Source organism: Amblyraja radiata, chromosome 1 (assembly GCF_010909765.2).
Source record: "Amblyraja radiata isolate CabotCenter1 chromosome 1, sAmbRad1.1.pri, whole genome shotgun sequence".
Taxonomy (NCBI): Eukaryota; Metazoa; Chordata; class Chondrichthyes; order Rajiformes; family Rajidae; genus Amblyraja; species Amblyraja radiata.
Genome location: NC_045956.1, coordinates 35,882,437 through 35,899,772, shown reverse-complemented (window position 1 = coordinate 35,899,772; position 17,336 = coordinate 35,882,437). Strand labels below are relative to the sequence as shown.

Sequence of the window (17,336 nt, the reverse complement as noted above, 5' to 3'; positions counted from 1 at the left end):
TAATTCTGGAAATATGAACTAAATGCAGGAAGTGGGATTTACTAGAATGTTGCTTGGGTTTCAGCAACTAAGTTACAGAGAAAGGTTGAACAAGTTAGATCTTTATTCTTTGGAGCGCAGAAGGTTAAGGGGGGACTTGATAGAGGTCTTTAAAATGATGAGAGGGATAGACAGAGTTGACGTGGATAAGCTTTTCCCACTGAGAGTAGGGAAGATTTAAACAAGAGGACATGACTTGAGAATTAAGGGACAGAAGTTTAGGGGTAACATGAGGGGGAATTTCTTTACTCAGAGAGTGGTAGCTGTGTGGAATGAGCTTCCAGTGAAGGTGGTGGAGGCAGGTTCGATTTTATCATTTAAAAATAAATTGGATAGTTATATGGACGGGAAAGGAATGGAGGGTTATGGTCTGAGTGCAGGTAGATGGGACTAAGGGAGAATACGTGTTCGGCACGGACTAGAAGGGCCGAGATGGCCTGCTTCCGTGCTGTAATTGTTATATGGTTAAGTGGGGAAGGTGCTGATGGGATCGGGCAGCGTCTGTGGAGAGAGACAGGTTAACGTTCGACATTGCAGCGGGTAGTGTGGATATCCCCAGCACTTTATTTCAGATTTCCAGCAACTGCAGTATTTTGCTTTTCTCTAATTATTTACCTTGTTTTGTAGACATTGACACATTCTTCTCTTTCTCATATATAATGTTAGTCTTGAACATGGAATGTTTAGATTTGTAAACATTTTAAATATTGGATCAATTTGTTGATGAGAGTTGAACCACGAGTGTTAGATTTCCCTCAGTGCTGGAACTCTTGTCTCTGAGACCCAGCATTGTCGGCTCACAGCGTCATGCAACTGAAGGGCACAGAAGAAGGCTATTTGCCCCATCGAGTCTCTGCTGACCCCTGGTACAGTGACCCCAATGGTGCCACTGTAAATGATTCCCACTCAAGCCCATCCAACTCCCCCTTGAAGACACTCATTGACTCTATTCAACAAGCTTCAGGTAATGGAGGCAGGTGACTAGTGGGGTGCCTCAGGGATCTGTGTTGGGTCCGCTGTTGTTTGTACATCAATGATCTGGATGAAGGTGTGGTAAATTGGATGGGACTAGGGGAAAATAAGTGTTCGGCACGGACTTGTAGGGCCGAGATGGCCTGTTTCCGTGCTGTAATTGTTATATGGTTATATGATTAATGGGCCAGAACATCTCCCTGCTCGCACAGCTAACCTGCCCTCTGTTGACCATGCTCAGTCCCTGTCCTGGGAATCCTCTGACAATGGGACCACCTGCCCCTTCTTTATCTTCTGTCATCTAACAGTGATCCGGGCCGTCTCTGGTCATGGGGCCTACCTCTGGTGACCCAAGACCACCTCCAGCCATGGGGGCCACCTCTGGCAATGGGGACCACTGCTGTTCTCCTGGGCCCGTCTCTGGCCATGGGGGACGTCTGGCCATGGAAGCCACCTCTTTTACATCCTTCCTCATCCTCTGTCCAATAGAGAGCATCCCCAGGTCTTCCAGTCCAACTTCATACTAAGTGGTCTGCTTCATGGAGCAGGTCCTGAGACATAACCTGGACTCCCCCTTCTCCCATCACTTCCGCTGCACCCACATGTCATGCAACACCTGTCCTTTCACCCCTTCCCTCCCCACCATCCAGGGACACGGACAACCCAGGAGAAGCAGTGATTCCCTGCACTGTTTCTAACCCAGTGTCGTCACTCCGTGTTCACAGTGTGCGCTGCTCCACACCACAGAAACCAAACACAGGTGGGCTGATGGGTTTGTGGAGGATCATTCGCAGGAATGACCTCGGGCTTCCCACCCCTCTCTGACCTGTTCCTGTCATGCAGTGACACAGTGAGGCCCAGCATAAGACTGAGTTTGAGTTTAGTTTATTGTCACGTGTCCGAGGTACAGTGAAAAGCTTTTGTTGTGTGCTATTCAGCCAGCGGAAAGACAATACATGCTTAGGTAACATGATTGGGGCTGAAGAATGGTCCTTACCTTAAATGCCACCTATCCACATCCTCCAGAGATGCTGCCAGTGCCGGATTTAGATGAAGAGAGGCCATTCCTTTCCCGTCTATATACCTATCCAATTTATTTTTAAATGATAAAATCGAACCTGCCTCCACCACTTCCACTGGAAGCTCATTCCACACAGCTACCACTCTCTGAGTAAAGAAGTTCCCCCTCATGTTACCCCAAAACTTCTGTCCCTTAATTCTCAAGTCATGTCCTCTTGTTTGAATCTTCCCTATTCTCAAAGGGAAAAGCTGATCCATTTCAACTCTGTCTATTCCTCTCATCATTTAAAGACCTCTATCAAGTCTGCCCTTAACCTTCTGCGCTCCAAAGATTAAAGACCTAACTGTATGTTGTCATTAAACAGTTGGTTTTAAAATACATATTGGATTCACCGCGGAGCGGGCGATGCCTTACCTGGATCGCCGTTTGAAGCTCTGGAGTGTTGGGCCTGCTGCTTCAACATCATGGAGCTGTGGTTTGCGGAGCTCCCAGCCTCCGGCTGCGCTGGTTTAAACATCGTGGAGCCCTGGGATCCCTTTGCCGAGGGCCACCAGCATAAGCCTCCGCCCTGCTCAGCCTGTGGACTTTGGTTGGTGCGGGAGGGAAGGGAAGAATTGACCAGGGAATTGCGGAGGGAGCGGTCTTTGCGGAAATCAGACGGGGGGGGGGGGGGGGGGAGATGTGGCGAGTGGTGGGGTCACGTTGGAGGTGGCGAAAATGACGGAGGATTATTTGTTGTATGTGACGGCTGGTGGGGTGGAAGGTGAGGACTAGGGGGACTCTGCCCTTGTTGCGAGTGGGGGGATGGGGAGAGAGAGCAATGTTACGGGGTATTGAAGAGACCCTGGTGAGAGCCTCATCTATAGTAGGGGAGGGGAACCCCCGTTCCTTGAAGAAGGAGGACATTTCTGATGCCCTGGTGTGAAACACCTCATCCTGGGAGCAGATGCGGTGTAGACGGAGGAATTGGGAATGGGGATGGAGTCCTTACAGGAAGCAGGGTGGGAAGAAGTGTAGTCTAGATAGCCATGGGAGTCAGTGGGTTTATAGTGGATGCCGGTCAGAAGTCTATCACCTGCGATGGAGATAGTGAGGTCAAGAAATGGTACGGAAGTGTCAGAAATGGTCCAGGTGTATTTGAGTGCCGGATGGAAGTTAGTGGTGAAGCGGATGAAGTCTGTCAGTTGTGTGTGGGTGCAGGAGGTGGCACCAAAGCAGCCGTCGATGTAACAGAGGTAGAGGTTGGCGATGGGGCCCTGGTACGTATTGAACAAGGATTGTTCGACGTACCCGACAAATAGGCAGGCATAGCTGGGGCCCATGCGCGTGCCCATAGCTACGCCTTGTATTTGGAGGAAATGGGAGGAGTCAAACGAAAAGTTATTGAGGGTAAGGACCAACTCCGCTAGGCAGAGGAGTGTATCAGTGGGCGGGTATAGGTTGCTTCTCCGGTCGAGGAAGAACCGGAGGGCTTTGAGACCATCCTGGTGGGGGATGGAGGTGTAGAGTGACTGGACGTCCATGGTGAAGATGAGGGATGGGGGCCTAGAGAATGGAATGCCCGGAGATGACGGAGAGTATCTGAGGTGCCTTGAACATAGGTAGGGAGGGATTTAACCAGGGGGATAGGATGGAGTCAAGGAATGTGGAAATAAGTTCGGTAGGGCATGAACAGGCAGAGACAATGGGTCTACCAGGACAGTCAGGTTTGGGGATTTTGGGGAGAAGGTAAAATCGGGCCGTGCGGGGCTGGGGAACGATGAGGTTGGAGGCTCGGGCGGTCAGGGCCTGGGAGTTGATGAAGTCGGTGATGGTGCTAGAAATAGTGGCCTGGTGCTCGTCAGTGGGGTCATGGTCCAGGGGTAAGTAGGAGGAGGTGTCCGAGAGTTGGCGCGTGGCCTCAGCTTTGTAGAGATCGACGTGCCAGCCTACCACAGCACCTCCCTTGTCGGTGGGTTTGATCACCCAGTCTGGGTTGTTGCGGAGTGAGTTGATAGCTGTACGTTCAGGGGGGGGAGAGAATGGAGTGAGACAGGGGAGTGGAGAAGTTGAGGTGGTTGATGCCCCGCCGGCAGTTTTGGATAAAAAGGTCTAAAGCCGGAAGATGGCCATGAGGGGGGGTCCACGAGGAGAGGGTTCGTTGGAGACGGGAAAAGGGATCATCAATAGGGGGCGAGGACTCCTTCCCATGGCAGAACGCTGTGAGGCGGAGGCGACGGTAGAGCTCCAAGTCGTGGTGGGCGCGGAACTCATTGAGGTGGGGATGGAGGGGAACAAAGTTAACGCCTCTGCTGAGGACTGACCGTTCGGTGTCGGAGTGGCAGAGGTCAGGGGGGATGGTGACCACAAGGCAGGGATGGGGGTTGGGGCCGGAGGAAGGCAGAACTGAGGCCGAGGCGATATCTGATGGGGGGGGGTGGGTGGTCAGGGGGTAGGGGGGTGAGAGGGCTGTAGTGTGAGTGGGGAAGAGCAGGGGTCACATAGTTAGAGGATGGGGAAGACTCAGTGGAACTGCCACTGAGGTTAACAAGGCACTAGGACCCAGTGGAGTCAAACCCAGGAGAGTGGGAGTTAGCAGCGTGGAGGCTTCAGGCTCAGTGCAGAGTCCAGGCTCCAGGTAAGGCGACGGCTGCAGGTTGCTGGAGGGCAGTGGAGTGGCGAGGGTCGGCGGACCCGATGGTAGGAGTCCGCGGGCAGTAGAGACGGGGTCGGCGGGCGATGCGTGGGAGGTCCTGGTGGGCGGATGGTCGGTGGGGCGGCGCGGATCGGCCAACCCGGTGAGTCAACGAAGTGAGTAGGGCGCTGTGCGTCGGCCATGTTCGGAGAGCCCCGTTCCGGCGACGATGTTCGATAGGTCCGATCCGGTGGTGATGTCGGATGGGCCCAGTGCGGCGGCATTGTTGGGTGGGCCCAGTGCGAGGTGGGTCGGCCAGGTGCGTATGCGAGGTGGATAATAGGCCCCCAGTGCGTATGCGAGGTGAATAGGCCCCCAATGCGGATTGGAGGTGGATAGGCCCCCCGTGCGGATGTGAGGTGGATAGGCCCCCAGGTGCAGCGGCGAGGTTCGGCGGGAGGAAAGGTTAAATAAACTACATACCTTTTTCTTTGTCCTGCACTTCCAAGGATCTGTGGAGCAAATTCCTCTCCACAACAAATATAAACCTCGCCTGCATTTTAACCCCTCCCCCCCACACCACCAAAGCCTCCGGAATCGCATGCACAGCGCCACCGATGGTAGGGTTTGTAACAACGTCACTAACTCAAAAGTTTAACACACCTTGGTGCAGCGAGCATAGGCCCCCCTAGATCTCGAGGCCCTAAGCTTAAGCTTGTGTAGCTTATACGTAAATCCGGCCCTGGATGCTGCCTGACCCGCTGAGTTACTCCAGCACTCTGTGTCCATGTTCTCCAGAGATTCTGCCTGACCCGCTGAGTTACTCCAGCACTCTGTGTCCATTGAAGGGCTGGAAAGTCTATTCCCACCTCTCTCGGTTTTGATTAGTACTGAACGTTAAGATAAATGACGCAGTTATTGTTGCAGAGTGCTGTTGAGCCGGTATTTACCACTGATCATACCCTCCTCCCATCACAGAAGCGCATTGCTTTAGCCAGTTTCTAATTGTGATTTTATTTTCCTTCCCACATGTGGTGAAGCACAAACATCAAACAGCACTGCTACAACCTGCAACAGTAAGTGATGTCTGCTCCCTTGTCCAGCAATTTATCGCAGGTGTTTCAATGCCGTCGTTGGGACATCCCCCTCTGGCCATCGCAGCGTAACACACAGTCCTGCAGCAACCCAGCGGCTCAGGCAGCATCTGTGGAGGGAAAGGACAGATGATGTTTCAGGCTGTGAACCTCCATCAGTCTGAAGAAGTGTCCCCACCCGAAACGTTATCTGTCCATCCCTCCACAGGTGCTGCCTGACCCGCTGAGTTCCTCCAGCACTGTGTGCTCAAGTGTCCGGCATCTGCAGTGCCTTGTGTCTCAGCCCATCAGTTTCTGAGCTGCAGATGCCAGAACTGCAGATGCTGATTTACAAAAAAAGACACCACGCACTGGAGTAACCCAGCGGGTCAGGCGGCAACACTAGAGGACATGGATAGGTGACATTTCGGGGGGGACCCTTCTTCAGACTGAAGAAGACAGTGACAGGATTGGTCAAAGTCAGCATGGATTTATGAAGGGGAAATGTGGGGAGGTCAGTACAGTGATGAGTGGTGAATTCAGTACAGTGGTGGACCTCTGGTGGGGAGGTCACGACCTGTGATGGAGCTCTGGTGGTGAGGTCACTACCTGTGATGGACCTCTGGTGGTGAGGTCACTACCTGTGATGGACCTCTGGTGGGGAGGTCACGACCTGTGATGGACCTCTGGTGGGGAGATCAGTACAGTGGTGGACCTCTGGTGGGGAGGTCAGTACCTGTGATGGACCGATGGTGGTGAGGTCACTACCTGTGATGGACCTCTGGTGGGGAGGTCAGTACAGTGATGGAGCTCTGGTGAGGAGGTCACTACCTTTGATGGAGCTCTGGTGGGGAGGTCAGTACCTGTGATGGACCGATGGTGGACTGGGCAGTGTCCAGCTCTCCCGGTAACATCACTGCCTCCTTGCTGGGCAGGACCACTGCGGGCAGACTGGGCGATGTGGCCAGTAGGCACCTCAGCCCCATTGGGGGCACTGGCTTTACAGTGCAGCCTCCCGCTCTGCCTGTGTCCCTGACATTGGGTCACCTGTACAATCTCAGCCTCAGCTGCCCAGAGTCAACCCTGACCTTGGCAGCTGTCTCTGTGGTGTTTGCACGTTCTCCCTGTGACCAGGTGGATTTCTGTCGGATGCCCCGGTGAAAAACTCACCCGTTGGAGAGGTTGCAGAGGAGGTTAACCAGAATGATGCCTGGATGACGGGGCATTAGTTACAGGGAGAGGTTGAACAGACTTGGCTTGTTTTCCCTGGAACATAGGAGGTTGCGGGGAGACCTGATAAAAGTATATAAAATTATGGGAGACATAGATAGGGTACACAGAACCTTTTTCCCCAGCGTGATGTCTTGAAGGCATAACTATGTGAGGGCGAAAGTTTAAAGGAGATGTGCGGGGAGGATTTTTATACAGAAGGTGGTGAGTGCCTGGATTGTATAGCTGGGGGTGGTGGTGGAGGCAGATACGATAGTGGTGTTCAAGAGACTTTAGGTTAGGTACATGGAAATGCAGGGAATGGAGGGATATGGATCACGTGCAGGCAGAAGTGATGATGGCATCATGTTCAGCGCTGTCTTTGTGGGCTGAAGGGCCTGTTCCCTTTGCGGTGCTGTACTGTTCTACCTTCAGTGCTTCAAGCAGAACAGCCCTCTTCCATCCTCACCTAATTGAAGTCTTTCAGCCAGGTTGTTCCAGCTCTGCTTCCTGGTACGCTGTGCTAGCATACTGTGCCCAAAGCACCAGCCATGGCAGCACGGCAATGGGGAGAGTTTAGGGGAGCTGCCAGTGTGGACACAGCAGAAATTACCCATCAGGTGGACCGCACCGGGACGGTATGTGAAGTGAAACTCTGTCAGAGACACTAAATACATTGCGTCATTGATAGAAAGTGCAGGAACACGGTTTCTGGGGGGGGGTGTGGGTTTTACAGGCAGGAGAAGGAAGGCACTTGATCAACACACAAACTAATGCAGCAAGACCAGAGCTTTAAAACCTCCCAGTTTTTACACCCACAACTCCATCTGTGAGGCCCAAGATGTTTTTATCAGGTGGTTAACGTCCCCGTCCTGCAAAGACCACACACCCAGACATTTTTGTGTCCTGCACGGAGCTCACATTACACAACGTATTTTACAGTGTTTAACTTCACTCATCTTCCTGCTAGGCTCTGTCTGGTTCTCGTCTGCCTGTAGCCATGCTTTCTGCCCTCCTGATCTACCCTCCATAGGACCTGCTCCATCCAGTAGTGCCCCCTTCAACTCCAGACAACGCCCCCAGTCCAGACAACGCCCCCCATCCAGACAACGCCCCCCATCCAGACAACGCCCCCCATCCAGACAACGCCCCCCATCCAGACAACGCCCCCCGTCCAGACAACGCCCCCCGTCCAGACAACGCCCCCCCCGTCCAGACACTGCCCCCCATCCAGACAAAGCCCCCCATCCAGACAACGCCCCCCATCCAGACAACGCCCCCCATCCAGACAACGCCCCCCATCCAGACAACGCCCCCCCGTCTAGACAACGCCCCCCCGTCCAGACAACGCCCCCCCCGTCCAGACACTGCCCCCCATCCAGACAAAGCCCCCCATCCAGACAACGCCCCCCATCCAGACAACGCCCCCCATCTAGACAACGCCCCCCCCGTCCAGACAACGCCCCCCGTCCAGACAACGCCCCCCCGTCCAGACACTGCCCCCGATCTAGACAACGCTCCCCAAGTCCAGACAACGCCCCCCCGTCCAGACAATGCCCCCCGTCCAGACAATGCCCTCCCGTCCAGACAATGCCCCCAGTCCAGACAATGCTTCCCCCGTCCCCACTACAGACAACGTCCCCAACGCCCCCACTCCAGACAACGTCCCCCCTCCCATCCAGACGACCCCCGGTCCAGACACTGGGCAGTGAGTGTGTGCCGTGAGGTAGTGGCCCCATTACTGGCGTTCCACTGCACACAGAGGGCTGTGCTTTGGACAGTGAGGGTGGACAGAGCTGCCTCAAGGCACCGTTCCCTCACACACACCCTGTCCACACCTCACTGTAGCCCTGTCTCATATAGACACACTCGTGTCTCAATTGGCACAATTGTGTAACAACTTGTTCTCAGAAAAATGCTTCAGTGACTAACTTTATACACACCCAGACTAAATATTGTTCTTTCATTTGTTAGTCTTTTGCGAAAGTTCTTAACTTCAAGGCCATGTCACAGCAATAGAACATAAAACAGCACAGTGCAGGAACAGGCCCTTCGGCCCACAATGTCTGTGCCGAACTTGATGCCAAGTTAAATTAATCTCCTTCCTGTACATGATCCATATCCCCCTATTCCCTGCATATCCGTGTCTCTTAAACACCACTGTCGTATCTACCTCCACCACCACCCCTGACATCGTGTTCCAGGCCCCACACCTGTGTAAAAATACCTGCCCCACACACCTCTTTTTACATTCCTCTATATCTGCAGTTCGTTGTTACCAAATTGTGACGATGTCCTCTATTGTTAGACATTTCCACCCTGGGGAAAGAGTTCTGATGTCTCTGCCTCTCCTCAATTTATATACTTCCATCAGGTCTTCCACCAACCTCTACCATTCTAGAGAAACCAATCCAAGTCTGCCCAAACTGTCCCTGCAGCTATTACCGCCTGATCCAGACATCATTAAACCTGCTCTGCACCCTCTGTGTAAACAAAAACACGGCCTATTAAAGGAAGGAAGTGGAGAGGGACACGAGAGGCAGAGAATGCCTGGACTGTGAACAGTTCAATAACCAGGACAGAGATTGGAATCAGTTGGTAGAGGAATGTGGAGCTGAAAGTGATTTCTCCCAATGAAGTGGTGTCTGGAACTCTCAGCCCAGGGTAGAGAGAGGGGGCACCAGGACAGTGTGTATAGAAACATAGAAACATAGAAAATAGGTGCAGGAGTAGGCCATTCGGCCCTTCGAGTCTGCACCGCCATTCAATATGATCATGGCTGATCATCCAACTCAGTATCCTGTACCTGCCTTCTCTCCATACCCCCTGATCCCTTTAGCCACAAGGGCCACATCTAACTCCCTCTTAAATATAGCCAATGAACTGGCCTCAACTACCATCTGCGGGAGAGAATTCCACAGATTCACCACTCTCTGTGTGAAAAAAGTTTCCTCATCTCGGTCCTAAAAGATTTCCCCTTTATCCTTAAACTGTGACCCCTTGTTCTGGACTTCCCCAACATCGGGAACAATCTTCCTGCATCTAGCCTGTCCAACCCCTTAAGAATTTTGTACGTTTCTATAAGATCCCCCCTCAATCTTCTAAATTCTAGCGAGTACAAACCGAGTCTATCCAGTCTTTCTTCATATGAAAGTCCTGACATCCCAGGAATCAGTCTGGTGAACCTTCTCTGTACTCCCTCTATGGCAAGAATGTCTTTCCTCAGATTAGGAGACCAAAACTGTACGCAATACTCCAGGTGTGGTCTCACCAAGACCCTGTACAACTGCAGTAGAACCTCCCTGCTCCTATACTCAAATCCTTTTGCTATGAATGCTTTCTTCACTGCCTGCTGCACCTGCATGCCTACTTTTAATGACTGGTGTACCATGACACCCAGGTCTCGTTGCATCTCCCCCTTTCCTAATCGGCCACCATTCAGATAATAATCTACTTTCCTGTTTTTGCCACCAAAGTGGATAACCTCACATTTATCCACATTATACTGCATCTGCCATGCATTTGCCCACTCACCCAGCCTATCCAAGTCACCTTGCAGCCTCCTAGCATCCTCCTCACAGCTAACACTGCCCCCCAGCTTCGTGTCATCCGCAAACTTGGAGATGTTGCATTCAATTCCCTCGTCCAAATCATTAATATATATCGTAAATAGCTGGGGTCCCAGAACTGAGCCTTGTGGTACCCCACTAGTCACTGCCTGCCATTGTGAAAAGGACCCGTTTCCTCCTACTCTTTGCTTCCTGTCTGCCAGCCAGTTCTCTATCCACATCAATACTGAACCCCCAATACCGTGTGCTTTAAGTTTGTATACTAATCTCTTATGTGGGACCTTGTTGAAAGCCTTCTGAAAGCCCAGATATAACACATCCACTGGTTCTCCCTTATCCACTCTACTAGTTATATCCTCGAAAAATTCTATAAGATTCGTCAGACATGATTTACCCTTCATAAATCCATGCTGACTTTGTCCAATGAATTCACCACTTTCCAAATGTGCTGCTATCCCATCTATAATAACTGACTCTAGCAGTTTCCCCACTACCGACGTTAGACTAACTGGTCTGTAATTCCCCGTTTTCTTTCTCCCTCCCTTTTTAAAAAGTGGTGTTACATTAGCTACCCTCCAATCCTCAGGAACTACTCCAGAATCTAAAGAGTTTTGAAAAATTATCACTAATGCATCCACTATTTCTGGGGCTACTTCCTTAAGTACTCTAGGATGCAGCCTATCTGGCCCTGGGGATTTATCGGCCTTTAATCCATTCAATTTACCTAACACCACTTCCCGGCTAACCTGGATTTCACTCAGTTCCTCCATCTCATTTGACCCCCGGTCCCCTGCTATTTCCGGCAGATTATTTATGTCTTCCTTAGTGAAGACAGAACCAAAGTAGTTATTCAATTGGTCTGCCATGTCCTTGTTCCCCATGATCAATTCACCCGTTTCTGACTGCAAGGGACCTACATTTGTTTTAACTAATCTTTTTCTCTTCACATATCTATAAAAGCTTTTGCAGTCAGTTTTTATGTTCCCTGCCAGTTTTCTTTCATAATCTATTTTCCCTTTCCTAATTAAGCCCTTTGTCCTCCTCTGCTGGTCTCTGAATTTCTCCCAGTCCTCTGGTAGGCTGCTTTTTCTGGCTAATTTGTACGCTTCATCTTTTGTTTTGATACTATCCCTGATTTCCCTTGTTATCCACGGATGCACTACCTTCCCTGATTTATTTTTTTGCCAAACTGGGATGAACAATTGTTGTAGTTCATCCATGCAGTCTTTAAATGCCTTCCATTGCATATCCACCGTCAACCCATTAAGAATCAATCGCCAGTCTATCTTGGCCAATTCACGTCTCATACCCTCAAAGTTACCTTTCTTTAAGTTCAGGACCCTTGTTTCTGAATTAACGATGTCACTCTCCATCCTAATGAAGAACTCAACCATATTATGGTCACTCTTGCCCGAGGGGCCACGCACAACAAGACTGCTAACTAACCATTCCTCATTACTCAATACCCAGTCTAGAATAGCCTGCTCTCTCGTTGGTTCCTCTACATGTTGATTTAGATAACTATCCCGCATACATTCCAAGAAATCCTCTTCCTCAGCACCCTTGCCAATTTGATTCACCCAATCTATATGTAGATTGAAGTCACCCATTATAACTACAATACAATACAATACAAATTTATTGTCATTTGAGCCTCAGTGAGACTCAAACGAAATTTCATTTCCACAGCCATACAAACAAAGACAATGTCCTACAGACATACACACAATTAAATTCACACAAACATCCATCACAGTGAACCCACTGTGATGGAAGGCAAAGTCTTTTCTCTCCCCTGCTCTCAATTTCTCTCCCGATGTCCAAGCCCCAGGCGGGTGATGATAAGTCCCACGGCAATTTTAGGCCTCGCGGGGCGATTTACGGCCCCGCTCCCGGTCTGAAAGTACAAGGTTGGAACCCCCACGGGCGATGGTGAGTCCCACGGCCATGAAGCCGCGCCAGGTGATGTACGGTCCCGGTCCGGGTCGTTCCAACCCCGCGACACGGGCTGGAGAAGTCGCGTTGCGGGAGCTCCGGGAAGCGGTCTCTCTCTCCCCCCAGACCCGCGAGCTCCCGATGTCCCAGTCCACCGGACCTGCGGCTGCGTTGCTGGAGCCTCCGAGCCCCAGGAGTCGAGTCGCAGCAGCGAGTCACCACCGCTCCCCACGCTCCGAGGCCGGCCAGCCCCACGATGGTGATTAGTCCGCAGCTCCGCAGTCTCCCGAGCCCCCGGGTCGTTCAGGTTGGAGGCCGCTCCACGGTGCTAGGCCCCAACGACAACGGAGACCCGACAGGGAAAAGGTCGGGTCTCCCAGACAGGGAAGAGATTTAAATTAGTTTCCCCCTGCACCCCCGCCCCCCACATATACACATTTAAAACCAGTATTAAAAAACACCAAACACTACATTTAACTAGACAAAAAATAAAAAAAAGACAGACAGGCTGTAGGGGCCGCTGCAACGGGTGAGTCGCGCCGCCCAAACTGTTTTGCCTTTGTCGCACGCATTTCTAATTTCCTGTTTGATGCCATCCCCAACTCCACTACAATACAATACAATACAATACAATTTATTGTCATTTGAGCCTCAGTGAGGCTCAAACGAAATTCCGTTTCCACAGCCATACAAACAAAGACAATTCCTAGACATTCACACAATTTAGTTCACACAAACATCCATCACAGTGAACCTACTGTGATGGAAGGCAAAGTCTTTTCTCTCCCCTGTTCTCCATGTCTCTCCCGATGTCCAAACCCCAGGCGGGCGATGATAAGTCCCACAGCCATTTTAGGCCGTGCCGGGCGATTTACGGCCCCGCTCCCGGTCCAAATGTCACAAAGTTGGGGCCCCCGGCGGGCGCTGGAATGTCCCACGGCCATGAAGCCGCGCCAGGTGATGTACGGTCCCGGTCCGGGTCGTTCCAACCCCGCGACATGGGCTGGAGAAGTCGCGTTGCGGGAGCTCCGGGAAGCGGTCTCTCTCTCCCCCCGGACCCGCGAGCTCCCGATGTCCCAGTCCACCGGACCTGCGGCTGCGTTGCTGGAGCCTCCGAGCCCCAGGAGTCGAGTCGCAGCAGCGAGTCACCACTGCTCCCCACGCTCCGAGGCCGGCCAGCCCCATGATGGTGATTAGTCCGCAGCTCCGCAGTCTCCCGAGCCCCCGGGTCGTTCAGGTTGGAGGCCGCTCCACGGTGCTAGGCCCCAACGACAACGGAGACCCGACAGGGAAAAGGTCGGGTCTCCCGGACAGGGAAGAAATTTTAAACAGTTTCCCCCTGCACCCCCGCCCCCCACATATACACATTTAAAACCAATATTAAAAAACACCAACACTACATTTAACTAGACAAAAAATAAAAAAAAGACAGACAGGCTGTAGAGGCCGCTGCAACGGGTGAGTCGCGCCGCCGTCACTACTACTGTTAGGTGGCCTGTACACAACACCCACCAGCGTTTTCTGTCCCTTAGTGTTTCGCAGCTCTACCCATACCGATTCCACATCCTCCAAACTAATGTCCTTCCTTTCTATTGCGTTAATCTGCTCTCTAACCAGCAACTACTACCCCACCTCCTTTCACTTTCTGTCTTTCCCTCCTGAATATTGAATATCCCTGGATGTTGAGCTCCCAGCCTTGGTCACCCTGGAGCCATGTCTCCGTGATCCCAACTATATCATAGTCGTTAATAGCTATCTGCACATTCAACTCATCCACCTTATTACGAATGCTCCTTGCATTGAGACACAAAGCCTTCCGGCTTGTTTTTACAACACTCTTACCCCTTATACTATTATGCTGAAAAGTGGCCCTTTTTGATTTTTGCCCTGGATTTGTCTGCCTGCCATTTTTACTTTTCACCTTGCTACCTATTGCTTCTACCCTCATTTTACACCCCTCTGTCTCTACGCTCACACATATAAGAAACCCTTTCCCTTTAACTCCATCCTCCACTATCCCATTCGACACCCCACCCCCCATATGTCAATGTACTGGGTCCAGTACTGATCTTCAGAGATGTGCTTGCCCAGGAACCTGTTGACTCTCTCCACCAGCGAGCCGGCGATGAAGGGAGAAGAGCAAGATTTGTATTGACCGGTGCCCAAGGAGAGAGAGAGATGAGGCACTGACCACTGACCAGGAAGCCGGAGAGCAGCGTTACTGGGGGAGGGTGGCAAAAGCCTCATTCCTTCCCATAACACACAGCTCACACACACACAATCTTCTCTCATCCAGCTCAGAGTTTAGTTTATTATTGTCACGTGTACTGAGGTACAGTGAAAAGCTTGTTGTTGTGTGCCAAGCAGTCAAAGAGAAGACTATACATGATTACAATCGAGGTGTCCAAAGTGTACAGATACAGGATAAAGGGTGCAACATTTAGTGCAAGATAGAGTCCAATTAAAGATAGATCAAGGGTCTCTAATGAGGTAGAGGGGAGGTCAGGACTGCTCTCTAGTTGGTGATAGGATGGTTCAGTTGCCCGATAATAGCCGGGAAGAAACTGTCCCTGAATCTGGAGGTATGCATTTTCTTGCCTGATGGGGTGAAGAGGGAGTGACCGGGGTGAGCCTGGTCCTTGATGATGCTGCTGGCCTTGTCGAGGCAGCGTGTAGATGGGGTCAGTGGAGTCAGTGGGGCGGTGCTGTGGGGATTAAGTGCTGTGTTTCCCTCCCTCTGCAGGGCCGACGATGTGGCAGAGGATGTGGGGCCGGATCTGTGCTCGGGCTCAGACTGGGAGCGGGTCCTCCACCTGTGTGACCTGAACTCCAAGAGCAGCAAGCCGACCAAAGACGTGTCTCGGATGCGCTCGGTGCTGCTCTCTCTCAGCCAGGTGCCCGTGCCCCTGAAGTAACGCCCAGGGTGGGGAGCGGGCCGTCTGTCGGAGGTGTCTCTCGCTCCCATCTGCCAGCCCAACACCCGATGCAGGGTGCCCACAACCTGTGCTTCATTGTGTGTGTGTGTGTGTGTGTATGTGTGTGTGTGTGTGCGTGTGTGTGTGTGTGCGTGTGTGTGTGTATGTGTGTGTGTGTGTGGTGTGTGTGTGCGTGTGTGTGTGTGTGCCGTCACTCTAGTATCAGTGGCCCCGCTCTCCTGGGCTCTGCTCCTCACATGGTGTCTGTAAATATCGATCCAAACTAAATTATAAACCAACGGGAAATAAAATTGATCAGTGTGAAATACTTTGTCAGTGGTTGAAGTCTCTTTTCACCATCCAGGGACAGTCTCAATGTCTGAGGGCAGGACTCCATTCCTCATCACGGATGAGGGCCAAAGTCACACAGCACAGAAACAGCCCCTTCACCCCAATCCTACAACAGTTCCATTGTTCCATTTCGGGGCCAATGACAATAAAACACTCCTGACTCTTGAACCGTTCATGTCACAGGACCATTCGGCCCATCAAGTCTACTCTGCCATTCAATCATGGCTGATCTATCTTTCCCTCAACCCCATTCTCCTGCCTTCCCCCCCTAACCCATACTAATCCAGAATCTGTAAACCTCCACTTTAAAGATATCCATTGACTCGACCTCCACAGCTGCCTGTGGCAATGAATTCCACAGATTCATCACCCCCTGGCTAAAAAAAGTCCTCATCTTTCCATATAACCATATAACAATTACAGCACGGAAACAGGCCATCTCGGCCCTACAAGTCCGTGCCGAACGATTATTTTCCCTTAGTCCCACCTGCCTGCACTCATACCATAACCCTCCATTCCCTTCTCATCCATATGCCTATCCAATTTATTTTTAAATGATACCAACGAACCTGCCTCCAACACTTCCACTGGAAGCTCATTCCACACAGCTACCACTCTCTGAGTAAAGAAGTTCCCCCTCATGTTACCCCTAAACTTCTGTCCCTTAATTCTGAAGTCATGTCCTCTTGTTTGAATCTTCCCTATTCTCAAAGGGAAAAGCTTTCCTATCCCTGTATCTTTTAAATGGTTGTTATAGTCCTTGCTTCAACCACCTCCTCTGGCAGCACGTTCCACACACCCACCACCTTCTGTGCGAGAAGGTTACCACTGAGGCTCCTATTAAATCTTTCCCCCGTCATCTTCAACCTATGTCCTTCAGCCCATTCCCAACCTTCTGCACACAAAGTAAGTAAGTAAGTAAGTAAAGTAAAGTATCCTTTATTGTCATTCAGACTTTTCAGTCTGAACGAAATTTCGTGCCTTGCAGTCATAACATAGAATAAAATAACAGAACACACAATAAACACAGATTTAACATCCACCACAGTGAGTCTACCAGGCCCTCCTCACTGTGATGGAAGGCAAAAGTCTTAAAGTCCTTGTCTCTTCCCTCCTTGTTCTCCCTCTGCGTTGAGGCGATCCAGGCTTCCGATGTTGTGACCTCGCCGGGTGATGTCCCTCGGCTGAATCCGATCTCCGCGAACTGGCCGGTCCAAACGCCCGGGGCGGACGAAGCTGCCGCCCTCCAGTCCAGCGGACAAAGCTGTCATTGCGGGATCTCCGGAGAACAGGTCACCAACCTGGGACCTGCGAGCTCCCGACGTTGTCGTCCACTGGGCCCGCGGCCGCCGCAAAGCCACCACAGCCCTGAAGTTGGCCAGCTCTAGGTCGGTCCCAGTTGGAAGCCGCCAGCTCCGCCATTAGGCCTCAGCGCAGACGGAGACGGAGATGGGGGATACGACAAGAAAAGGTCGCATCCCCCCGAAGGAAGAGACTAAAAACAAGTTTCCCCCCCCACACATACACAACTAAAATAAACTGAAACAACAGGACAAAATAAAACAAAAAAAGAAAAGACAAATGGACTGCAGGCGAGCCGCAGCTGCAGGGCAGTGCCGCCACTTCCGGACTTTCCCC

The 17,336-nt window shown here is 51.5% G+C and overlaps 1 protein-coding gene across 4 annotated transcripts in view; it reads left to right on the top strand.

Annotated features, from left to right (window-relative positions):
• The window catches only part of LOC116972912 (clathrin light chain A-like), a 62,480-nt gene extending 46,802 nt beyond the window's left edge, over nt 1-15,678 (top strand). For 2 of the 4 annotated variants that reach the window (XM_033020513.1, XM_033020502.1), the window contains 2 exons: nt 5,687-5,722; nt 15,176-15,678. In XM_033020513.1, coding sequence (XP_032876404.1) covers nt 5,687-5,722; nt 15,176-15,347 — 208 coding nt within the window. In that variant the 3' untranslated portion in view covers nt 15,348-15,678. The remainder of the gene's footprint in view (nt 1-5,686; nt 5,723-15,175) is intronic. The other 2 variants (XM_033020510.1, XM_033020521.1) reach the window with 1 other exon arrangement.
• The last annotated feature ends 1,658 nt before the right edge of the window (nt 15,679-17,336 follow it).